Here is a 26,987-nt window from a genome sequence, read left to right on the forward strand (position 1 = left end):
TAGGATAGGCTGGTAAACTGAATTTGAAGTTCCCAACAAGGCCTCCCCTTGCCCTCTGACCTCTGTTTGAGCAGGGCCTTGTTGTCCTCGATGGTCAGCCGGTCTTCATGGTCTCTCCTGAAGATCTCAAAAGCCTCCTGCTTGCCCATCGACAGCTTGGACGCTGAAGAAGAATGGAGGGAGAAAGAATCATGAATGCCCATTTTTTTATACCGTATACCCACATGGCAGTCATAGTCACTAACCAGGTTTCCATCCAATCTTCCTATGTGAGTAAAGTATATTTCGGATAAAAAAAATTCACGATAGGCTTGATGGAAACATTTGTCGGTAAACTAAATGTCGACAAAACAAAATACGGTTAGTGGAATCTTTTTGTGTCTGTAAAATTCATTAATGCTTGAAATGTTGGTGGAAATGCTTTTATGCGCAAATATTGATATAATAACAATCATATCGAAGTAAAGTTGAGGTCACGCATGTAGTTTATTAGGCTAGAGATTAAATAAATGATGATAAATTTCACAGGGCGGCGAAATGAGCTTGATGTTCTTTTCCCAAAAATACCAAGGGTCTTATTCTGGTGACATGATCATTGAACGCTAGGCTGCCCGTTTGACAAATACAAATAAACTCGCTCTTTTGTCCATAATAATGTCATGTAGACTATACAGTATCTATACAGTATACTTTTCTGCTCTTTTGCACACCAGTATCTCTACTTGCACATGATCATCTGATGATTTATCACTCCAGTGTTAATCTGCTAAATTGTAATTATTCGCTCCTATGGCCTATTTATTGCCTACCTCCTCATGCCTTTTGCACACAATGTATATAGACTCATTTTTTCCCCCTACTGTGTTATTGACTTGTTTATTGTTTACTCCATGTGTAACTCTGTGTTGTTGTCTGTTCACACTGCTATGCTTTATCTTGGCCAGGTCGCAGTTGTAAATGAGAACTTGTTCTCAACTAGCCTACCTGGTTAAAATAAAGGTAAAATAAAATATAAATAAAAAATCGAGTAATTGTCTCTGGCCCCCTCCCAGTTAGGGGGAGTGATGAGCTCTACAGCAGTCTCACAACTCAATCGCTGGTTGAAAAATGTTTTCTGCCCCTCCCAAAAGATAGAATTTGTAGATAAATGGCCCTCTTTCTGGGACTCACCCACAAACAGGATCAAGCCTGGCCTGTTGAGGAGTGACAGACTCCATCCTAGCTGGAGGGGTGCTCTCATCTTATCTACGAACATAGACAGGGCTCTAACTCCACTAGCTCCACAATGAGATAGGGTGCAGGCCACTAGCACAGTCAGTGTAGTCAGCTCAGCTATCGAGGGGGGGGAAAAAAATATATGGCTTTTTACTTTGGAGGTGTGTCTCTTTGGTCATCTGACGAGGGGCGGAAAGCTTACGAGGGGCAGATAGCCTACTCGAACAAGCGAAATGGTAGATTTGTGAATAATGAAAAAGCATTAGGGCAAAAGCCTCAAATATTTCAAAGCATTCTCAGTAGACCATTTAAAACCCTTTTATTCATAGTTTACTTTTGGTTAATGACCAGGATATTGATTAAGGGAAGGATAGGCTTTTAATACAATTCAACGAAATGGGGGGAAACCAATTGTTGTTTTATGTTTCTAAGTTCGAGATTCACAGGCATAAAAGGCACATCTATCCTTCCATGTGCACTGTGCCTCATGGCTGGATAGGCTGTGCTTCCGCCCTCACCTCCTCCCTGTAGGCTGTCTCGTCATTGTTGGTAATCAGGCCTACTACTGTTGTGTCGTCTGCTAACTTGATGATTGAATTGGAGGCGTGCCTGGCCATGCAGTCATGGGTGAACAGGGAGTACAGGAGGGGGCTAAGCACGCATCCTTGTGGGGCCCCTGCAATGAGGATCAGCGAAGTGGAGGTGTTGTTTCCTACCTTCACCACCTGGGGGCAGCCCAGTAGTTGTAGGAGCTGATAGGTTTGGATTTCTGAACTTTAAATGTTATTAATCAATAGTTGTAATAGAGACCTGAGGGGCGCCATAGCCGAGGGGCTACACCAGAAGTTAATGGTTATCTGTAGGAGGAAGGCATGTGGTGGGTGCAATTAAGCTTGGAATGTACTGAGAGTAGGGGAAACAATCACATGTAGCAGGCATTGGTAAGGGGAGAGAGCCATGGATTAGTGATGAAGGGGGTAGAGGTCAGATCAGGTCACGTTAAGGGAGAAAGAAAAGTGTATTACCCGTATCACTTAGTTCCCTACCTAGCAATAAAGATACAATGTTTAGCGAGAAGGAGGAGACGCCACCCAAAGTGGGGTACATATACCACAACTATTCTAAACATGTCTTTGTCTAATGCAGCTGTATTGACCCTCTGGGAAGAATAAACTTGGTTTGAGCTTTCATAGTGTCCATTGGGTTTTTACTCTGAGAATTAGAACCTAGCAGAGCTAAAAAAACTGTTAGTTTGATTTGGAGTCCACCAAAATAGCATGTGGTGCAAAGCATAAAGGCCCAGGTCTCGCTCTCTTTCTCTCAAAGACACAAATACACGTCCACACACATATACAAATACACACAATCTCGCACACACCATAGTTTATGTCTATAAGTAGAGTCGTAAATTCTCTGTGGTTATAACACTCTGCAGACACCACAAACATGAGACTCCTGTGTGGGAAAAGAGGAGCGAGGAGAGGGTAGATCACTGTTTTATCATGTTTTTAATTCATAATGGGAAGAGGGACGGGCTGAAGGAGGTAAAAGTAAAGCGGGAGAGCTACTTCTATGGGGAAAGACCAATGTTGATCTTGTCGAAGTAAACATGACAGAGACTATCACGAACGTACAGATAGACAGACAGGGCCCAGTCCAAACACAGTGACAAGACAGACTGAGGAGGTTTGGTTTACTTTACTTACTCTCTCTCTGTGTGTGTGTGTGTGTGTGTGTGTGTGTGTGTGTGTGTGTGTGTGTGTGTGTGTGTGTGTGTGTGTGTGTGTGTGTGTGTGTGTGTGTGCGTGCGTGCGTGCGTGCGTGCGTGCGTGTGTGTTTGACTCAATAGTATCCCCAAACAACACAAGAACAGTGGAAAACAAACAGATGAGGACAGTCTCACTCCAGTGATTTCCACAAATCTGGTTAGTCTAAACCCGTGCTGCCTGAGTTGACTCTAAAATATCATGTGTCTGCACCATCTACAATTTAGACCATCTACAATGTATTTCCAAAGGAAACCCAAATTATACCTTGACTTTGAATAACGTTGACAGGCATTCCTCAAAACTGCAGCGTGTAGACATTATTTCTTGAAAAATCTCTATTACCCCTTTCAACAGATTTCAATCTCTGGTCATCAATCAGCTACAGTGCCTTCGGAAAGTATTCAGACCCCTTGAATTTTTCCACATTTTGTTACGTTACAGCCATATTTGCCACATGGAATGACGCTGGAGAAACGAAGCAGGTATGGGGAGTAAAACATTGAATAAATAACGGACATGGAAAGAGACAGGAACAGCGTCGGCGAACTAGTAATACAAACAAAAGACAAGCAATGCAGAAGCGGCGAACAGAGCTGGGGAACTGACAAATATAGGGGAGGTAATAACGGTTGATGAGTGAGTCCAGGTGAGTCCAATATCGCTGATGCGCGTGACGAGGGAAGGCAGGTGCACGTAATGGATGATAGTAGTGCGTGATGCAGGGCAGTCTGGTGCCCTCAAGCAGAAGTGACATTACCCCCCTAGGGGCACCACCCGGCGTCCCACCTGGGCGAACTGGACGAAACATGGGCGCTGGGCAAGCCGGTTGGGGCGTGGAAGCCCAACGAACCGGCCGGAGCGTGAGAGCCTGGCGAGCCGGCTGAGGCATGGAAGCCCGATGATCCGGCTGAGGCAAGACGCCTGTCGATCCCGCTGCAGAGAGGGAGCCCAAAGATCCGGTGGAGTGTGACGTGGGATGGGAAGCTGCCGATCCAACCCGAGGCAAGGAAACCTCTTGAGCCAGCCTGGGCGTGAAAGCCCGACGGGCTGGCTAGGCACCTCCGGTTCCATCGGTGGCAACCCAGAGCCGATGCCACCATACCAACCGGAACGCCAGTACTCCCCGGTGCTTCGTGTGATGGCTTCTGCATTCTGTCACATGGAATGACGCTGGAGAGACGAAGCAGGTACGGGGAGTAAAACATTGAATAAATAACAGACATGGAACGAGACAGGAACAGCGTCAGCAAACTAGTAATATAAACAAAAGACAACCAATGCAGAAGCGGGCAACAGAGCTGGGGAACTGACAAATATAGGGGAGGTAATAACAGGTGATGAGTGAGTCCAGGTGAGTCCAATATCGCTGATGCGCGTGACGAGGGAAGGCAGGAGTGCGTAATGGATGATAGGAGTGCGTGATGCAGGGCAGCCTGGCGCCCTCAAGCGCCAGGGGAGGGGGGGGAGCGGGAACAGACGTGACATTATTATAAAATAGATGAAAAAAGTAAAAATAATCAGCAATGTACACACAATACACCATAATGACGAAGCAAATTATTTATCAATTTTAGAATAAGGCTGTAACGTAACAAAATGTGGAAAAAGTCAAGCGGTCTGAATAGTTTCCGAAGGCACTGTAAATACTGCTATAGGCCTACCTCAAGGAGCACAAGCCAAAATGTATTTGTGGAGGTAGATTTATGAAATCTTTGCTTGAGTGTTATGGTGTAAAGATTACCACCATGTCTGCACGGTGCAAAACAATATGCCACCAAATGTTGCATCAGTTGCAACAGGAGTCATTGACCCAAAGCATTCTGGCCCCTTACCATGCTTCTGGCAATCATTAGCGATGCCTAAAGAACTGGGCAGACAGCTGTGTTCAAATTCTAGGTGAAATATTACAGAGTTCAGATATAACATTTTTTTAAGATCCTTAAGGTTAGGGAAAAGTGCAGTGAATAGTGCCACTTTTTAGGTTGCCAATATAAATGAATGTATTTATGGTTGTTTGAAATTTTGTCTTGCCTTTTAAGAAATGATATGTGTTATTGTTTTTACCATCAAGGACCACTACGGAAACAAGCGTTTTAATTAATACTGTCAAGTGATATCCTCTGGGTCCACATTGTACATTTTGTTGTATATGTCTGTTACCCAAAATAAATTCAGTTCAATTCAAATTAGTAAAGTCTTTTGCGGTCCTTAATCTAAAGTGAGTCCTATTTATACGTTGTAAATACTTTATAAATGTTTGAGTGACCAGTGTAATTTCTCACAAAAAGATGGGCATGCCATTGGTAAACATTCCTGCAGTACCTGGTAAAAGAATAAGGACACAGCACAGGACGTTTAAGGAAATACACACTAAGTGGCCAGTTTATTTGGTACCCTAACCCCGTTCACGAAATGGTTCACTCCTACAGACGGTGAGTCCTGTGGCCGTGGCTTGCTACTCTATATAAAGCAGGCAGACAGGCATCGAGGCACTCAGTTACTGTTCGATTGAACGTTAGAATGGGAAAAAACGAGAGACCTAAGCGACTTTGAGCGCGGTATTATCGTTGATGCCAGGTGCACCAGTTCCAGTATCTCAGAAACGGCCGGCCTCCTGGGCTTTTCACGCGTGACATTGTCTAGGGTTTAACGAGAACGGTGCGACAAACAAAACAACATCCAGTCAACGGCAGTCCTGTGGACGAAAACCGCTCTATAATAAGTCGAAGGAGAACGCTAAGAATCGTGCAAGCTAAAAAGGCGGGCCGCATGACTCAATGTTGACGGAATGTTTTCCTAGCACATGTTAGGGTCCCTTGATATCAAATGAGCAACGTTTCCATGTTCTGGAGGCAAAGGTGGGTACTAGATGTTTTTATCTAATAAACTGGCCCCTGAGTGTATATACATGTGTGAATAACTAGCATACTAACATTTACAAATTTGGAAGTAATGATTAAATAATGGTGAACAAACGGTTTGCAAATGCCAAATCAATTAGAAATGCCTTATAAATGGTTTATTATGGACCCGTAAAATAGTGTTACTTTTTTTTAAGTGAGCAAAATAGAGACAGGTAGTGTGTGACAGAGAGAGAGAGAGAGAGGGAGAGACATAGAGACAGACAGAGAGAGAGAGGGAGAGACATAGAGACAGACAGAGAGAGAGAGAGAGGGAGACATAGAGACAGACAGAGAGAGAGAGGGAGAGACATACAGACACACAGAGAGAGAGAGAGAGAGAGAGAGAGAGAGAGAGAGAGAGAGAGAGAGAGAGAGAGAGAGAGAGAGAGAGAGAGAGAGAGACAGACAGAGAGACAGAGAGACAGAGAGACAGAGAGACAGACAGACAGACAGACAGACAGACAGACAGACAGACAGACAGACAGACAGACAGAGACAGAGACAGAGACATACAGACAGAGAGAGAGAGACAGAGAGAGAGAGACAGAGAGAGAGAGACAGAGACATACAGACAGAGAGAGAGAGACAGAGACATACAGACAGAGAGAGAGAGACAGAGACATACAGACAGAGAGAGAGAGACAGAGACATACAGACAGAGAGAGAGAGACAGAGACATACAGACAGAGAGAGAGAGAGACAGAGACATACAGACAGAGAGAGAGAGAGACAGAGACATACAGACAGAGAGAGAGAGACAGAGACAGGCCTATGGGCCATGGTCAAAAGCAGTGCACTATATAGGGAATAATAGGGTGTCACATTTGGGATGCAATCTATATAAAGATATTAAAGCAACCTTCTCTGAAGCTAAACCTTATTTGATTTGTGGGAACAACATGTCTATGCAGCTTTACAATTAAAAAGCAGAGGTGGGAAAAGAGCAGTAGCCTAGTCGTTTAGAGCGTTGGGCCAGCAACAGAAAGATCGCTGGTTAGAATCCCCGAGCCGACTAAGTGAAAAATCTGTTGATGTGCCCTGGAACAAGGATAAGAGCATCTGCTAAAATGTAATGAGAACAAAACTCTTGGGGGATATAAATGTAACATATCATTTGACCAGTCATATCTGTGGTTGTATCCCACATGGGCCCTGGTCGAAAGTAGTGCACCACATAGGGAATAGGGGGCTATTTGGGACAGAACCCCAGGTCTTAAATAACCGTATATTGCCTTCGATTTTGAAATCACGAAAATGTTCGTGCTGAAACATGATGAGATAGGATAAGCTTTATTGCCTGAATGTTACTGCTTATTTTCTTAAACGTCCTGAAGAAGACTTTCCAATACTTTGGCACTTGACTCAAAACAAATGAGTAATACTGGATATTGCGTATGCACAGCTTTATATATATTTTAATACATTCAAACACGTCCCTTACTTTTGCAACCATGAACAACAACTTTAAAAGGAAAAATAATGAATCATGTTATATGGAACTGTTTCCCAACGATAACACATAATGCAAATCATGTATACTGCAAACCTTTGTTTTTGCTTTGTTTAAAGTACTTAGGGCAAGCAAATTGTCTTGTCCCAGTAGTGATGAGTAGAGTTGCAGTGGCATTTTTTTATGGTTTTAAAGATATCTATCTATTATTTGGAATGCTATAAAGTAAACATAAGCATTTCATATATTGTATAAATCAATAAAAACCAAGCAACAAAACAGTCTATTAAAATACCTTTTTTTGTAAAACAAATACAATGCCCCTACATTGTATGTCATTGCCCACTGAGCACACCACGTCATTTCAACATGGAAATGTGGGTAATATTTGGTTAAGATGTTGATCAATGAGAATTAAACCTTTATTCACACACTCAGAAAGACAGCCAGAAGTTTGCTGAATTCCCACTGTGTTTTCACTGGGCTTTCAACCGTCTAAAAAGCACAACAAAGTTAAAATGGGAATAAAATGTCAGATATTTTGTATTTATACAACAACGTAATGTGTTATCACTGTGCTTAATCTAATAGCACTTCCAATTGACCTGGATTGCAGTTGAGGTTACATTACAAGTGATCAATGCATCAGTGCAAGTGATCAATTCAGATTCGACACAGATTATTACAGCAATTGTGAAGCTCTCCACAGACCTGCGACCTTTGCATGCTACCTTGAACCCTTTCTATGATTACATAAGAAGACATTTATAACCTCTATATGTGGCCACGGATGTGTTACTAATTTTAAAGGTTGATATCAATACCGCTAAATGAGTTTGTAAGATAACTTTAGGCTATTTACTGTATTACAAAAGCAATGTTGAATTGTGTTCGGTTGACAGCGCAACCAAATATCAACATTTAAAGGAGATCTAATGATTGGATAGTTTCATCTGAGCCACTCATCCAATTCTTGAACTTTCATTTTTGGTTTAGTTGGCGACATGAATCCAACATACAGTATAATGTGTTAACTTGTCGAGGTAAATAGGGTATTTACTGTATTGCAAAAGTGATATTGATTGTGTTTGGTTGTCAACACAACCAAATATCAACATTTGAAGGTGAGGTATCTTTTGTGCCACTGACTTAGTCCGGCTTTAATTCCAGTTTGATTTACCTCTCCATCTCAACAAAAAAAACTAAGTAAAAACAAAAGCTGTTGATGACTTTGCAAATGCTCCAGTATATACCGTAAGCCTAAACAGCATCATTGTCACGCCCTGACTTTAGTTATATTTGTTTTCTTAATTTTTTTGGTTAGGTCAGGGTGTGACAAGGGTGGTTTGTTTAGTTTTTGTATTGTCTAGTTTTTTTTGGTCTTGTCTAGGGTTTTTTCGTCTTGTCTAGGGTTTTTTCGTCTTGTCTAGGGTTTTTGTTTATCTATGGGGATTTTGTATGGTCTAGGGGTTGGTAGGTTTATGGTGGCCTGAATTGATTCCCAATCAGAGACAGCTGTTTCTCGTTGTCTCTGATTGGGGAGCCTATTTAGGTTGCCATTTTTCATGTTGGTTTTGTGGGTAGTTGTTTTCTGTTTTGTGTGCGTACCTGACAGAACTGTTGTGTTTTGTTCCACTTTAGTTTTTTTGTTTCAGTGTTCAGGTTATAATAAACATCATGAACACGTACCACGCTGCGCTTTGGTCTAATCCTTCTTCCTCAGACGAACATCGTTACAATCATTGATGATATGACTTATAAAGTATGTTACATTTTATATATTCCGTTAAACCTACCCTTTGGAATGACTTTGATAGCAACAATTTACTTAAGAGATCTCTCAATAACCATTCTCACAATAACACATTGTTAGTAGTCAGTGACAAATATCAAAGTTGGGCTTGGTAAAACCCTGTATGGGAGACCAAATAAATAGCTCTCCAATAGGATGTGCTGCCCAAAATGTTGTCATTTTGAACCATTTTATGAGTCTGAAGGTACATACTCTGCCTTCTCGGTGGGCCCGGAGCGAAACCGGATGGCTCGGCGGGCCCGGAGCGCTGGCCAACCGGATGGCTCAGGTTAGTGTCTGTAGTAACATAGCAGGCATAAAAGTAAGTTCATATTTAAGTTCTTACTCAGCACTGTCAACACTTTGTATAAAACACTTGTATAAGCCATAAAATGTGCATTCTTCCTATTTCCACTCAGCACTACAACAAGCACTGCAGCAGTAATGAATGAGTAGGAACGTGTATCAATAGGCTTGCGTTGTTATTATTAGCAGCTTGGGTCTTTTTTAATATCGAAATATTTCAGAATATTTCACTTCCTCTGTTCATAGGAGTAACAACATGAATTTGTGCATGAGGCAGAAATAATCAAATCAAAATCAAATTTTATTAGTCACATACACATGGTTAGCAGATGTTAATGCGAGTGTAGCGAAATGCTTGTGCTTCTAGTTCCGACAATGCAGTAATAACCAACAGTAATCTAACCTAACAATTCCACAACTACTACCTTACACACACACACAAGTGTAAAGGGATAAAGAATATGTACATAAAGATATATGAATGAGTGGTGGTACAGAACGGCATGGCAGATGCAGTAGATGGTATAGAGTGCGGTATATACATATGAGATGAGTACTGTAGGGTATGTAAACATAAAGTGGCATAGTTTAAAGTGGCTAGTGGTACATGTATTACATAAAGATGGCAAGATGCAGTAGATGATATAGAGTACAGTATATACATATGAGATGGGTAATGTAGGGTATGTAAACATTGTATTAAGTGGCATTGTTTAAAGTGGCTAGTGGTACATTTTTACATAATTTCCATCAATTCCCATTTTTAAAGTGGCTGGAGTTGAGTCAGTATGTTGGCAGCGGCCGCTAAATGTTAGTGGTGGCTGTTTAACAGTCTGATGGCCTTGAGATAGAAGCTGTTTTTCAGTCTCTCGGTCCCTGCTTTGATGCACCTGTACTGACCTCGCCTTCTGGATGATAGCGGGGTGAACAGGCAGTGGCTTGGGTGGTTGTTGTCCTTGATGATCTTCATGGCCTTCCTGTGACATCGGGTGGTGTAGGTGTCCTGGAGGGCAGGTAGTTTGCCCCCGGTGATGCGTTCTGCAGACCTCACTACCCTCTGGAGAGCCTTACGGTTGTGGGCGGAGCAGTTGCCGTACCAGGCGGTGATACAGCCCGACAGGATGCTCTCGATTGTGCATCTGTAGAAGTTTGTGAGTGCTTTTGGTGACAAGCCGAATTTCTTCAGCCTCCTGAGGTTGAAGAGGCGCTGCTGCGCCTTCTTCACAACGCTGTCTGTGTGGGTGGACCAATTCAGTTTGTCCGTGATGTGTACACCGAGGAACTTAAAACTTTCCACCTTCTCCACTACTGACCCGTCGATGTGGATAGGGGGGTGCTCCCTCTGCTGTTTCCTGAAGTCCACAATCATCTCCTTTGTTTTGTTGACGTTGAGTGTGAGGTTATTTTCCTGACACCACACTCCGAGGGCCCTCACCTCCTCCCTGTAGGCCGTCTCGTCGTTGTTGGTAATCAAGCCTACCACTGTAGTGTCATCCGCAAACTTGATGATTGAGTTGGAGGCGTGCATGGCCACGCAGTCGTGGGTGAACAGGGAGTACAGGAGAGGGCTCAGAACGCACCCTTGTGGGGCCCCAGTGTTGAGGATCAGCGGGGTGGAGATGTTGTTACCTACCCTCACCACCTGGGGGCGGCCCGTCAGGAAGTCCAGGACCCAGTTGCACAGGGCGGGGTCGAGACCCAGGGTCTCGAGCTTGATGACGAGTTTGGAGGGTACTATGGTGTTAAATGCTGAGCTGTAATCGATGAACAGCATTCTCACATGGGTATTCCTCTTGTCCAGATGGGTTAGGGCAGTGTGCAGTGTGGTTGCGATTGCGTCGTCTGTGGACCTATTGGGTCGGTAAGCAAATTGGAGTGGGTCTAGGGTGTCCGGTAGGGTGGAGGTGATATGGTCCTTGACTAGTCTCTCAAAGCACTTCATGATGACGGAAGTGAGTGCTACGGGGCGGTAGTCGTTTAGCTCAGTTACCTTAGCTTTCTTGGGAACAGGAACAATGGTGGCCCTCTTGAAGCATGTGGGAACAGCAGACTGGGATAAGGATTGATTGAATATGTCCGTAAACACACCAGCCAGCTGGTCTGCGCATGCTCTGAGGACGCGGCTGGGAATGCCGTCTGGGCCTGCAGCCTTGCGAGGGTTAACACGTTTAAATGTTTTACTCACCTCGGCTGCAGTGAAGGAGAGCCCGCAGGTTTTGGTAGGGGGCCGTGTCAGTGGCACTGTATTGTCCTCAAAGCGGGCAAAAAAGTTGTTTAGCCTGTCTGGGAGCAAGACATCCTGGTCCGCGACGGGGCTGGTTTTCTTTTTGTAATCCGTGATTGACTGTAGACCCTGCCACATACCTCTTGTGTCTGAGCTGTTGAATTGCGACTCGATTTTGTCTCTGTACTGAGACTTAGCCTGTTTGATTGCCTTGCGGAGAGAATAGCTACACTGTTTGTATTCGGTCATGCTTCCGGTCACCTTGCCCTGGTTAAAAGCAGTGGTTCGCGCTTTCAGTTTCACGCGAATGCTGCCGTCAATCCACGGTTTCTGGTTTGGGAATGTTTTTATCGTTGCTGTGGGTACGACATCGTCAATGCACTTCCTAATGAACTCGCTCACCGAATCAGCATATTCGTCAATATTGTTGTTGGACGCGATGCGGAACATATTCCAATCCGCGTGATCGAAGCAGTCTTGAAGCGTGGATTCAGATTGGTCGGACCAGCGTTGAACAGACCTGAGCGCGGGAGCTTGTTGTTTGAGTTTCTGTTTGTAGGCTGGAATCAACAAAATGGAGTCGTGGTCAGCTTTTCCGAAAGGGGGGCGGGGGAGGGCCTTATAAGCGTCGCGGAAATTAGTATAACAATGGTCTAGTGTTTTTCCAGCCCTGGTAGCACAATCGATATGCTGATAGAATTTAGGGAGTTTTGTTTTTAGATTAGCCTTGTTAAAATCCCCAGCTACGATGAATGCAGCCTCAGGGTGTGTGGTTTCCAGTTTACAAAGAGTCAGATAAAGTTCGTTCAGGGCCATCGATGTGTCTGCTTGGGGGGGAATATATACGGCTGTGATTATGATTGAAGAGAATTCCCTTGGTAGATAATGCGGTCGACATTTGATTGTGAGGAGTTCTAGATCAGGTGAACAGAATGACTTGAGTTCCTGTGTGTTGTTATGATGATCACACCACTTCTCGTTAATCATAAGGCATACCCCCCCGCCCCTCTTCTTACCGGAAAGATGTTTGTTTCTGTCGGCGCGATGCATGAAGAAACCAGCTGGCTGCACCGACTCCGTTAGCGTCCCTTGAGTTAGCCATGTTTCCGTGAAGCAGAGCACGTTGCAATCCCTGATGTCTCTCTGGAATGCTACCCGTGCTCGGATTTCATCAACCTTATTGTCAAGAGACTGGACATTGGCGAGTAGTATGCTAGGGAGTGGAGCGCGATGTGCCCGTCTCCGAAGCCTGACCACGAGACCGCCTCGTTTTCCCCTTTTTCGGCGTCGCACAGGGTCGCCGGCTGGGATCAGATCCATTGTATTGGGTGGAAGGCAAAACACTGGATCCGTTTCGGGAAAGTCATATTCCTGGTAGGAACGATGATGAGTTGACGTTAATCGTATATTCAGTAGTTCCTCCCGACTGTATGTAATGAAACCTAAGATTACCTGGGGTACCGATGTAAGAAATAACACGTAAAAAAACAAAATACTGCATATTTTCCAAGGAACGCGAAGCGAGGCGGCCATCTCTTTTCGGCGGTGCGACTCGAGTTTCGCCATCAGCTGGGAAGACGGTGTCCCTTTTTGTCCGTGTCAGTGGAGGAAAGGGACTTGAATAAGGGGTTGGAATAAGCTACGTCGCCAAGGTGACATAAGGGTGACATAATTTGTCTGATTCTCTGTAATAAAGGTATGGGAATAATAATAATAATGCATTTTGTAAAGTGGTTTCTTGCATCAAACAACACAACAACATTTTTCAGTCACCTCCTTATCTGAAGGACAAGTGGATAAACAGGTTAATGACAAGCCCTACATTTTTTTTTCAAAAGTCTCATGGAATGTAGCCCTACATTGAAAACCACACTTTGGCTGCTACTGTAGGCTGAACGTCAGAACAGCTATTTCAATGTTAGAATGTTATGGGATGAATTTTCTCCTTGGTTTTTATGGTAGGCCAATCTGGTAGGCCCACATTATGATCAAACAGCCACAGTAGCCTACTTGACAACTGTTAAAACTAACTTAAAGTGGGTACAGCCTCAGTGTTCACAGTAAATGCGCACTGGAAGTTTACAGAATAGACTGACGAGTTTCAGAAGAAAGTCTTTGATCCTGGCCATTTTGAGCCTGTAATCAAACCCACAAATGCTGATGCTGTGACATCTGCTCCTGCTACGCCCCCTGATGTTAATCTGTTGTCTTCTTGACCTGCAGTTACTCCCCCTGTACACTCTCTCTCTCTCTCCCACTCTGTGTGATTGCGTGGTTGGAGACAGGTGTGCTGGAGTCAGAGCAGATCCCTACCAGCTGCAACTCGTTCCATAATCAAGACCTCTACAAATACTCAGTCCTGCCACTTTGTAATCTCTGCTCAGTCAGTTCATGATTCTAGGCGTTTATGATTATTCAAGAACCTGTTACTCTGCCTGACACCATTTATCCTCTCATTGCAGTTATCGCTCTGTCTCTGGCTCCTGTGTCCTGTTCCACATCTCATCACCCAACTACCTTGCTCTGGATTATACTCACCACCACTACCTTGGATTCCCCTCAGGACCTGTTTACCCTGTTCTACTCAGTTAACTCCAACCTCAGTCTCCACATCTGGTTTTTCTACAACTCATCTGAGCTTCCCCGGATCTGCACTCCATATCGCCCTGTGTAACAAATATTTTGGTTCATTCATCCCTGTTTCCTCATCTGAGTCTGCTCTTGGGTTCCCCTGTGTCGTTCCCGCTTAACAGATGCTCCAGATACTCAACTAGCCTAAAGAATGCCAGTTTTATTGCTTCTTTAACAGAACAACATCTGCAAAAGGGTTTTCTAATGATCAATTAGCCTTTTAAAATGAAACTTGGATTGGCTAACACAACGTGCCATTGGAACACAGGAGTGATGGTTGCTGATAATGGGCCTCTGTACACCTATGTAGATACTCCATAAAAAAATCTGACGTTTCTAGCTACAATAGTTATTTACAACATTAACAATGTTTACACTTTTTCTGATCAATTTGATGTTATTTTAACAGACAAAAAATTTGCTTAAAAAAAAAACAAGGACCTTTCCAAGTGATCCCAAACTTTTGAAATGGTAGTGTAAGTATTTTTGGGGGGTATCTGTACTTTACCATTTATATTTTTGGCAACTTTTACTTTACTACATTCCGAAAGAAATTAATGTACTTTTTACTCCATACATTTTCCCTGACACCCAAATATACTTGTTACATTTTGACAGCAAAATTGTCCAATTCACACACTTATCATCCTTACTGCATCTGATCTGGCAGACTCACTCAACACATGCTTTGTTCATAAATTATGTTGGAGAGCGCCTCTGGCTATCCGTCAATAAAAATAAAATAAACTTGTGCGGTGCTTAATATAAGGAATTTGAAATGATTTATCTTTACTTTTGATACTTAAGTACATTTTAGGAAATTCCATTTACTTGTGATACTTAAGTATTGTTAAAACCAAATACTTTTAGGCTTTTACTCAAGTAGTATTTTACTGGGTGACTTAATTTTACTTGAGTCATTTTCTGTTAAGGTATCTTTACTTTTACTCAAGTATGACAATTTAGTAATTTTCCAGCACTGGAACAATTTACACATGAGTCTAACTGAAGACTCAGGAATAGAATGTGCTGCAATGGGTTTAGATGGCTCTTTTTCTAGTTTATAATAAAACCTAGAGACTGAAAATGGGACACCAGCCTGCTTGTTCCCTTGACTCTGCTACTATCAGCCAATCGTCCAGTTAGGCCAACACACTCAGCCCCTGGCCCCTCATGAAAAGATGTGAGGCGAGAGGGAGGACCAAAAACACGTAGTCTATGGCCTTGTCATGGAACCCCAGAAACTTTATGACTAGGACACATGAAAATATACATCCTTTAGGTCCATGGTGGTGAACCAATCGCCGGGATGCACGAACTGTAACAGAGAGCTAGTTTTTGAGCATTTTGAACTCTGAGATGTTTGCTGAGGACACATAAGTCTAGAACGGGGTGTAAAGTTCTGACCCCTTTTTGGAACCATGAAATACCAGCTGTACCAACCATCCTGGATCGACATAGAAACCACTCGGATTGCCCGCATCTGGAGACGGGAGGATATTCCCTCTAGAGATCTTTACGGATCCACCACACCGAGCGGGTTCAGATCCAGAATTCTGAATAATATCACGGGTCTGGGTCAGATCTGATAAGATTGTCATGAGTCTCAGGTATGTGTAATGTTAACTGACTTGTCCGGAAGGACCCATATAGATCAGAATGTGACTGCTGCAGTAGAGAGAAATTGTATAATTTATGCTGCTGCTCTTTGCTTTTCACGAGAGTGGCACGTGTAGCTTGTTGTTCTTGGCCAATCATAAGTCATCAAAGCGGCAACAGGCTACAGTCATACAGCCTCCGTGTGGGGCAAAAGTTAGGATATCTAATCAATGGAAGATGCAATTAAAATGATGGAATTTCAAGTTGAAGGAGAAGGATAGGCAACAACAACCAAGAGCCAACAGGTAGGCTGCTACTTTATATTCTGAATTAAGTTGTTTGTAACTGTGTAGGATGAGAAAGCGCATGCAGCCTCAATTAGCCTAGCTAGCTAGCTTAACTAGCGTCTCCCAGTTTGATGCAGTCAAGACAGGTACTACGTAATCATATTGGATGATAAATATCCTAGCTCTGGCCGCTATTAGTCTACTATGGGGTGAGTGGGCTTGGATGGTTGCGGTCTCTCGTCTCTCCCTCCCTCCTTCCTGTTCCCCGTGTCACTCCCTCACACTAGCTTACAAACACAGCACGGCCCCTGCTAGAGCGTCACCATCTCCTCTCACTCGCGCTTTATCAGCTCTGTTCAGCTACAAATGTAATAAGATGCGTCCCGGTAACTGGCTGGCACCTAGCGCTGGACCGCACACATTACCAATAGAACCCATAACCTGTATCCCTAAGCACCTCATAGGGACTAGTGAGCTACAGGCAGGAGTCAGCAATGAATCCCAGTAATGAGCCACATATGGGGGAGGAGTGCCCCCTTGTGGACAGAGATTGAATCCGCCAAATTATTACTATCACCCTGGGGAGCTTGATATACCCCTTGAACCCCGGGGTAACATAGGTGGCTTTAAACATGGACAAGTTTCCAAACTAAGTTGTGTTTCTGTGAGACAATATAGCCTGGATGAAGCATGGCAGCTTATTGACCCAGGGGGCCCTAATCAAACGTGTGGGTAATGATGTCACAGTAATCCTTTTTTTGTGGAGGGGCTCACCGGTCGTTCAGAACTGTCCTAAGGCCACTCGCTCCGGGGTTACCCGAGGCAAGTGCTCGGAGGCTGCTTCATCGGAGGTGCCTGCAAGCACCGCTTGCTCCACTCCTTTCAACTCCAGGAATTTGGAAATAGGAATGTGATTGCCATAACGCTGATAGAAAGATAATACACTTAATTCGCCCCAAGTTATGCATGCTAGCCAACGTTAGCCATGATGACGCTTCTAGTCTAGCTAGTCTCTTTGACCGCATGGTCTGTTTAGAATAACAAAATCAACTTAACGCTAGCTAAGTATACTAAACAACAGAGCTACCCAAGCAATTCCACCGTTAGGAAGCCGGGATAGCTAATATTAGCTAGCTTGCCTCTGCAAGATTACCCACCTGGCTAGCACACTATGCAGCGCTTGTTAGTTATCCTGGTCTCCAAAGTCTACGTAGGACCGGATCACTAAGGAATCCGGAATAGCTAGCAGTAGATAGCTCGCCCCGGCAAGATAGCCCACCTAGCTAGCACGTTATGTAGCGCTTGTTAGCTAGCCTGGTCTCTCAAGTCTACGTAGGACCGGTTCACTGAGGTGGGTCCGGGACCCTTCTGGGAAGAGAGGCAAGCGGTGCATAACCAAGGTAGACACAAGCGGCAGGGAGATACCCACAGAACCTTGTCGCCCTCTCTATTCGAGTAGCCTCCTGTAAACGGTGACAGAGCGCACAGGAGCCGGGAGACATTCGACCCAACCAATGACTCAATCCATCTCCGCATCCCACAACTCAGACTCAGCCGAGGTACAGGCACCCGGGAGAGGAAGTCACTTCCGGAAGTCTGCAACTAGACTTTGTTTCAAAGGTATGAAGAAATAGTCCTATTTGTATGCCTAGCAATCACAAATGTAGTTTTTGAAGCACACTTGTATAAGTCTCAATCACAAATGACAGCTCCGATAAACCCCCTATTGGTACCTGCTATTACATGCGAGCAGGGCTTACAGCAAAGAATGGACCTGCCTCGCAGATGTAATTCCACTCTCTGAAATGTCATGACATCCCAGCAGGCAGAGACCGCAAGTCATCATAATCCTGCCATATAGCAGGAACACCCCGTCTGTCTGTCTCTCTTCTTCATGCACTATAAAACCAATATGGGTGCCAAGGAAGAAGATACAGTCGTATGTTAGTCAAAAGACAAATTAAGCCGGAGTGGAAGGTAAGAAGGGGCCAAGCGTATGACAGCTCAGAACAGATCGCAGGGTCTAGAGTGCAATTGAAAACACAGAAACCTACGTTCCCAGAGGTCAGGTACAGTTTCACCACTCAATGGATGTTACAACTGTACCAATACTAAATGTTTGTCTCTTTGTTATTGTAGTTGTGGGGGGGGGGGGGGGGGGGGCTTAGGCTGTCTAATTCAATGTTATATATTTGTCTAATGGGAATGACTGAGCACTTCATAATGGTCATTTCACCGCATATTTAGAGGTGTTATTACTGGCGACAGCTGAAGAAAGGAGGCCGACATGATAGGCTAAAAGTAAGGGTAGCCTACACACAGGGCTTGGTTTTAAATCATATGAAACAGTAAACAAGCAATTGTTAAAGGAAACCAACGTCTACAGTAAAAAAAAAAAGTTTCCCGCATCAACTCATCTCTCATGAAGGGGGTTTTATGCACATCGAAAATGGGAGCTGCCTAAAATAATGTAGGCCTACAATACATTCATTGACGTAAAAAAGTATTTGCCCACTTTCTGATTTTATCTATTTTTGCATATTTTGGATTCTGAATGTTATTAGATCTTCAACCAAAACCTAATATTAGATAAAGGGAACCTGAGTTTACAAATTTTAAAAATGATTTCTACTTTATTTATTTATTATGAACAAAAATATAAACGCATGAAACAATTTCAAAGATTTTGCTGAATAACAGTTCATATAAGGAAATCAGTCAATTGAAATAAATTCCTTAGGCCCTAATCTATGGATTTCACATGACTGGGAATACAGGGGCGCAGCCACGGATGGGCCTGGGAAGGCATAGGCACCCACTTTGGAGCCAGGGCAACCCACTGGGGAGCCAGGCACAACCAATCAGAATGAGTTTTTCTCCACAAAAGGGCTTTATTACAAACAGAAAAATTCCTCTGCAAAAAAGTTGACTCAAGTTTTCCAAAAAGCACCCGTAAACACCTGGATGATCATCAAGACTCTTGGAAGAATGTTCTATCGACAGATGATTCAAAAGTATCACTTTTTCGATTGCAGTCACATGCAGTGTGTCGCCCACAAATGTTGCTGAGTTACAGTAGTTCACTTAATTTTTGCGTTGTTTTGTATCCATTTTGTTTAAATATAAATTATTACTCTCTTATATGTAAAACAGAATCCCACAATTTGATGTGTACACTTCTCCATGTGATTTTAGGCTTCTTAATAAAACATAATTGAAACGAAACTGCCAGAGCAGCAGTTTTTTACACGATGAGATTGACAACTAACGTGTGCTTGGCACTTACGCCGATTTAAAAATATATATAATCCACCCAGTCTTCAATGGACTTTAAGCCATGAAAAAGTCAAATTCTAACAAAAGGAAAACCCTCTGGACACTCACAGTTTTAGAAGAAGCAAGCAAGCATTCCTCAAGTATCTGTTCAATCTGCGTTTGAAACTATTTGTTTTCACCAACACAAAGTGCTCCTGGAGAACATCATGATTTTTCCACTGGTTGATGGTTGATGCTGTTGGAAGTCTTCCTGTGCACTTGAAATACGGTAAGACAGCAGGACAAATGTCTCCTGAAGTGTGAAACAAAGTGCTCAAACATTCCAGAGCAGACTTATAAGTTGGTGAAAATGGGTTGCGTGTACATTGTCCGGGGGCACTTTGCTATATACTAAGTAGGAACACAAAGCCTACAGAGTTAAGATGGGAGGCAGTACTTTGTCCTCCATGGAGAAGAGGCTTGTGGCTTGCGGCATGTTGACATTCAATAACATTGATGTTGGGAGTAACTGATGGGTAACTTGTAACTTATTTGCTGACTGGACACTTTTGACCAAATCACCATACTACAGGTGACATGAACAATTTACTGATTTCTTTGTCATGCAGTCAGTCCATCCTTGCCAGGGAAACAAAGTTGTAATGTCTGAGGATTTGGAAAATGAAAAAGGGATCAGTGATGGCTAGAAAGTCGGTGACGTCGACCGCCGAACACCGCCCGAACAAGGAGAGGGACCGACTTCAGCGGAAGTCGTGACATAATCACTAGTTAACTACACATGGTTGATGATATAACTAGGTTAACTAGCATGTCCTGTGTTGCATATAATCAATGTGGTGCCTGTTAATTTATCATCGAATCACAGCCTAATTCAACTTCGCCAAATGGGTGATGATTTAACAAAAGCGCATTCGCGAAAAAAGCACAATCGTTTCACAAATGTACCTAACCATAAACATCAATGCCTTTCTTAAAATCAATACACTGTCACATCTGCTCCTGCTACACCCTCTGGTGTTCATCTGGTGTCTTCTTGACCTGCAGTTACTCCCCCTGTACACTCTCTCTCTCTTCCTCTCCCTCTCTGTGTGATTGTGTGGTTGGAGACAGGTGTGCTGGAGTCAGAGCAGATCCATACCAGCTGCAACTCGTTCCATAATCAAGACCTCTACAAATACTCAGTCCTGCCAATTCCAATCTGCCAGATCGTAATCTCTGCTCAGTCAGTTCATGATTCTAGCCATTTATGATTATTCAAGATCCTGTTACTCTGCTGTGCCTGTTTCCCTGCCTGGCATTGTTTATCCTCTCATTGCAGTTTACCGCTCTGTCTCTGGCTCCTGTCTCCCGTTCCACATCTCACCACCCAACTACCTTGCTCTGGATTATACTCACCACCACTACCTTGGATTCCCCTCAGGACCTGTTTACCCTGTTCTACTCGGTTAACTCCAACCTCAGTCTCCACATCTGGTTTTTCTTCAACTCATCCGAGCTTCCCCGGATCTAAACTCCATATCGCCCTGTGTAACAAATATTTTGGTTCATTCATCCCTGTTTCCTCATCTGAGTCTGCTCTTGGGTTCCCCTGTGACGTTCCGCTTAACATACACAGAAGTATATATTTTTAAACCTGCATATTTAGTGAAAAGAAATTCATGTCAGCAGGCAATATTAACTAAGGAAATTGTGTCACTTCTCTTGCGTTCAGTGCAAACAGAGTCAGGGTATATGCAACAGTTTGGGCCGCCTGGCTCGTTGCGAACTGTGTGAAGACCGTAATTAATTTGCCAGAATTTTACATAATTATGACATAACATTGAAGGTTGTGCAATGTAACAGCAATATTTAGACTTAGGGTTGCCACCCGTTCGATAAAATACGTAACGGTTTCACTGAAAGAATAAACGTGTTGTTTACGAAATTATAGTTTCTGGATTTGACCATATTAATGACTAAAGGCTCGTATTTCTGTGTTTATTATATTATAATTAAGTCTATGATTTGATATTTGATAGAGCAGTCTGAATGAGCGGGTGTAGGCAGCAGCAGGCTCATAAGCATTCATTCAAACAGCACTTTACTGCATTTTGCCAGAAGCTCTTAGCAATGCTTGAAGCACAGCGCTGTTTATGACTTCAAGCCTATCAACTCCCGAGATTAGGCTGGCAATACTAAAGTGCCTATAAGAACATCCAATAGTCAAAGGTATTTAAAATACAAATGGTATAGAGAGAAACAGTCGACGCGTCATAATTAAGATAATAATTACAACCTAAAACTTCTGAACGGGGAATATTGAAGAACTGGGAATATTGAAACACCAGCTTTCATATGTTCTCATGTTCTGAGCAAGGAACTTATTTTTTTTTTTACATGGCACATAATGCACTTTTACTTTCTTCTCCAACACTGTGTTTTTGCATTATTTAAACCAAATTGAACATGTTTCATTATTTATTTGAGACTAAATATATTTTATTTATGTATTACATTAAGTTAAAATAAATGGTTAATTCAGTATTGTTGTAATTGTCATTATTTCAAATATATATATATATATAAAAATCGTCAGATTAATCGGTATCGGCTTTTTTTGGTCCTCCAATAATCAGTATCGGCGTTGAAAAATCATAATCGGTCAACCTCTACACTCTACCATAAAGGCCTGATTGGTGGAGTGCTGCAGAGATGGATGTCCTTCTGGAAGGATCTCCCATCTCCACAAAGGAACTCTGGAACTCTGTCAGATTGGCCACCGGGTTCTTGGTCACCTCCCTGACCAAGGCCCTTCTCCCCCGATTGCCCAGTTTGACCGAGCGGCCAGCTCTAGTAAGAGCCTTGGTGGTTCCAAACTTCTTCCATTTAAGAATGATGAAGGCCAGTGTGATCTTGGGGACCTTCAATGCAATAGCATTTTTTTGGTACCGTTCCCCAGAGCTGTGCCTCAACACAATCTTGTCTCGGAGCGCTGCAAACAATTCCTTCCTCCCCATGGCTTGGTTTGTGCTCTTACATGCACTGTCAACTGAGGGACATAATATAGACAGGTGTGTGCAGTCATGTGCAGTCAATTTAATTTACCGCAGTTGGACTCGAATCAAGTTTCAGAAACATCTCAAGAATGATCAATGGAAACAGGATGCACCGGAGCGCAATTTTGAGTCTCGTAGCAAAGAGTCTGAATACATTTTTTTTTAAATTAGCAAAAACATCTATAAACCTGTTTTCACTTTGTCATTATGGTGTATTATGTGTAAATTGATGAGGAACATTCATTTTTTAAACCAAATTTGGAATAAGGCTGTAATGTAACAAAATGTGGAAAAAGTTCATTTCTAATTGTATCATTTTTTAAATATTTTGTGTTAAAATAAAGACAATTATATGTGGCTTATTGGCGTAAATAATGTGGGCGTATTTGCACATGTGAATAAATCAACATAAAAAGTGGAGCATGGCTGCAACCACCAAAAACTTGCTCTGTCTAGACCTGCCTGCACTCAAATGCGATGTCTAGCCTACCTCATTAATTACTGTTGTTCTCACGTTCTGATGCATAATTCAACAAGTGTGTCAATAGCAGAACACCCTTTGATTAAAAATCAACACGCTTCACTCTAGAATACACCTACAATTGAAGTCGGAAGTTTACATACACCTTAGCCAACTACATTTAAACTCTGTTTTTCACAATTCCTGACATTTAATCCGAGTAAAAATGCAATGTCTTAGGTCAGTTATGATCACCACTTTATTTTAAGAATGAGACATTTCAGAATAATAGAAGAGAGAATGATTTATTTCAGCTTTTATTTCTTTCATCACATTCCCAGTGGGTCAGAAGTTTACATACACTCAATTAGTATTTGGTTTGCATTGCCTTTATATTGTTTAACCTGGGTCAAATGTTCCGGGTAGCCTTCCACAAGCTTCCTACAATAAGTTGCGTGAATTTTGGCCCATTCCTCCTGACAGAGCTGGTGTAACTGAGTCAGGTTTGTAGGCCTCCTTGCTCGCACACGCTTTTTCAGTTCTGTCCACACATTTTCTATAGTATTGAAGTCAGGGCTTTGTGATGGTCACTCCAATACCTTGACTTTGTTGTCTTTAAGCCATGTTGCTACAACTTTGGAAGTATGCTTGGGGTCATTGTCCATTTGGAAGACCTATTTGCGACCAAGCATTAACTTCCTGACTGATGTCTTGAGATGTTGCTTCAATATATCCACATAATTTTCCTCTCTCATGATGCCATCTATTTTGTGAAGTGCAACAGTCCCTCCTGCAACAAAGCACCCCCAAAACATGATGCTGCCACCCCCATGCTTCACGGATGGGATGGTGTTCTTCGGCTTGCAAGCATCCCACTTTCTCCTCCAAACATAACGATGGTCAATATGGCCAAATAGTTATATTTTTATTTCATCAGACTAGAGGACATTTCTCCAAAAAGTACAATCTTTGACCCCATGTGCATTTGCAAACCGTAGCCTGGCTTTTTTATGGCGGGTTTGAGCAGTGGCTTCTTCCTTGCTGAGAGGCCTTTCAGGTTTTGTCGATATAGGACTAATTTTACTGTGGATATAGACACTTTTGTACCTGTTTCCTCCAGCATCTTCACAAGGTCCTTTGCTGTTGTTCTGGGATTGATTTGCACTTTTCGCACCAAAGTACATTCATCTCTAGGAGACAGAACGCATCTCCTTCCTGAGTGGTATGACGGCTGCGTGGTCCCATGGTGTTTATACTTGCGTACTATTGTTTGAACAGATGAACGTGGTACCTTCAGGCGTTTGGAAATTGCTCCCAAGGATGAACCAGACTTGTGGAGGTCTGCAATCTGAGGTCTTGGCTGATTTCTTTAGCTTTTTTCCATGTCAAGCAAAGAGGCACTGAGTTTGAAGGTAGGCCTTGAAATACATCCACAGGTACACTAATTTTCTAGAATTTTCTAAGCTGTTTAAAGGCACAGTCAACTTAGTGTATGTAAACTTCTGACCCACTGGAATTGTGGTACAGTGAATTATATGTGAAATAATATGTCTGTAAACAATTCTTGGAAAAATGACTTGTGCCATGCAAAAAGTAGGTCCTAACCGACTTGCCAAAACTATAGTATGTTAACAAGAAATTTGTGGAGTGGTTGAAAAATGTGTTTTAATGACTCCAACCTAAGTGTATGTAAACTTTCGACTTCAACTGTATATATAAACTACATGACCAAAAGTATGTGGACACCGGCTCATCAAACATCTCATTCCGAATTCATGGGCATTAATATGGAGTTGGTCCCTATGGAGTTGGTCCCTAATATGGAGTTGGTCCCTTTGCTGCTATAACAGCCTCCTGACTTCTGTAAGGCTTTCTGCTAGATGTTGGCACATTGCGGCTGGGATTTGCTTCCATTCCATTTGTCCTCTCCAAATACTACCGCCGCACCACCGAGAGCGTCCTGACCGGCTGCTTCACAGCCTGGTACGATAATTGCTCCGTCCATGACCGCAAGGCACTCCAGCGGGTGGTAAAGACGGCCCAGTACATCACTGGGACCGTGCTCTCACCCATCCAGGACATCTACTCGAAATGGGGCCTGAGGAAGGCACGCAGCATCACACACACTCCAGCCACGAGTTTCTCACTCCCTTACCATCGGGCAGACGGTATCGGAGCATGATGTCTGATACCAACAGGCTAAGAGACCGTTTATATCTACAAGCCATCAGACTGCTGAACACTTGAACTGGACTGACCACCTGCTCTGATTCATCACACATATGTACTCACACACACACACACACACACACACACACACACACACACACACACACACACACACACACACACACACACACACACACACACACACACACACACACACACACACACACACAGACAGAGTAGGAACACCTTCACCTTTTGCCCTCAAAAGAGCCTCAATTCGTCAGGGCATGGACTCTACAATGTGTCAAAAGCGTTCCACAGGGATGCTGGACCATGTTAACTCCAATGCTTCCTACAGTTGTGTCAAATTGTCCTGAATGTCCTTCTTGATACACACAGGAAACTGTTGTGTGTGAAAAACCCAGCAGCGTTGATGTTCTTGATACAAACCGGTGTGCCTGGCACCTACTACCATACCTCTTTCAAAGGCACTTAAATATTTTGTCTTGCCAATTCACCCTCTGAATGGCACACATACACAATCCATGTTTCAATTGTCTCAAGGCTTAAAACGAATGTTTTAACCTGGCTCCTTCCCTTCATCTACACTGATTGAAGTTGATTTAACAAGTGACATCAATAAGGGATCATAGCTTTCACCTCGATTCACCTGGTCAGTCCATGTCATGTTTATGTTATGTTCTTAATGTTTTGTACACTCAGTGCTACACACACACAACAGCTCAGACACAAGAGGTATGTGGCAGGGTCTACAGTCAATCACGGATTACAAAAAGAAAACCAGCCCCGTCGCGGACCAGGATGTCTTGCTCCCAGACAGGCTAAATAACTTTTTTGCTCGCTTTGAGGACAATACAGTGCCACTGACACGGCCCGCTACCAAAACCTGCGGGCTCTCCTTCACTGCAGCCGAGGTGAGTAAAACATTTAAACGTGTTAACCCTCGCAAGGCTGCAGGCCCAGACGGCATTCCCAGCCGCGTCCTCAGAGCATGCGCAGACCAGCTGGCTGGTGTGTTTACGGACATATTCAATCAATCCTTATCCCAGTCTGCTGTTCCCACATGCTTCAAGAGGGCCACCATCGTTCCTGTTCCCAAGAAAGCTAAGGTAACTGAGCTAAACGACTACCGCCCCGTAGCACTCACTTCCGTCATCATGAAGTGCTTTGAGAGACTAGTCAAGGACCATATCACCTCCACCCGACCGGACACCCTAGACCCACTCCAATTTGCTTACCGACCCAATAGGTCCACAGACGACGCAATCGCAACCACACTGCACACTGCCCTAACCCATCTGGACAAGAGGAATACCTACAGTGGGGAGAACAAGTATTTGATACACTGCCGATTTTGCAGGTTTTCCTACTTACAAAGCATGTAGAGGTCTGTAATTATTATCATAGGTACACTTCAACTATGAGAGACGGAATCTAAAACAAAAATCCAGAAAATCACATTGTATGATTTTTAAGTAATTAATTTGCATTTTATTGCATGACATAAGTATTTGATACATCAGAAAAGCAGAACTTAATATTTGGTACAGAAACCTTTGTTTGCAATTACAGAGATCATACGTTTCCTGTAGTTCTTGACTAGGTTTGCACACACTGCAGCAGGGATTTTGGCCCACTCCTCCCTACAGATCTTCTCCAGATCCTTCAGGTTTCGGGGCTGTCGCTGGGCAATACGGACTTTCAGCTCCCTCCAAAGATTTTCTATTGGGTTCAGGTCTGGAGACTGGCTAGGCCACTCCAGGACCTTGAGATGCTTCTTACGGAGCCACTCCTTAGTTGCCATGGCTGTGTGCTTCGTGTCGTTGTCATGCTGGAAGACCCAGCCACGA

At 43.3% G+C, this 26,987-nt stretch overlaps 1 protein-coding gene across 1 annotated transcript in view; it reads right to left on the reverse strand.

Moving 5' to 3' along the window:
* Positions 1–26,987, reverse strand: part of kif6 (kinesin family member 6) — a 176,842-nt gene that overhangs the window by 54,242 nt on the left and 95,613 nt on the right. The window contains exon 14 of the mRNA XM_071381208.1: positions 61–163. Within this exon, the coding sequence (XP_071237309.1) occupies positions 61–163 (103 nt within the window). The remainder of the gene's footprint in view (positions 1–60; positions 164–26,987) is intronic.

This window comes from Salvelinus alpinus, chromosome 33 (genome assembly GCF_045679555.1).
Source record: "Salvelinus alpinus chromosome 33, SLU_Salpinus.1, whole genome shotgun sequence".
In the NCBI taxonomy this organism is placed as follows: Eukaryota; Metazoa; Chordata; class Actinopteri; order Salmoniformes; family Salmonidae; genus Salvelinus; species Salvelinus alpinus.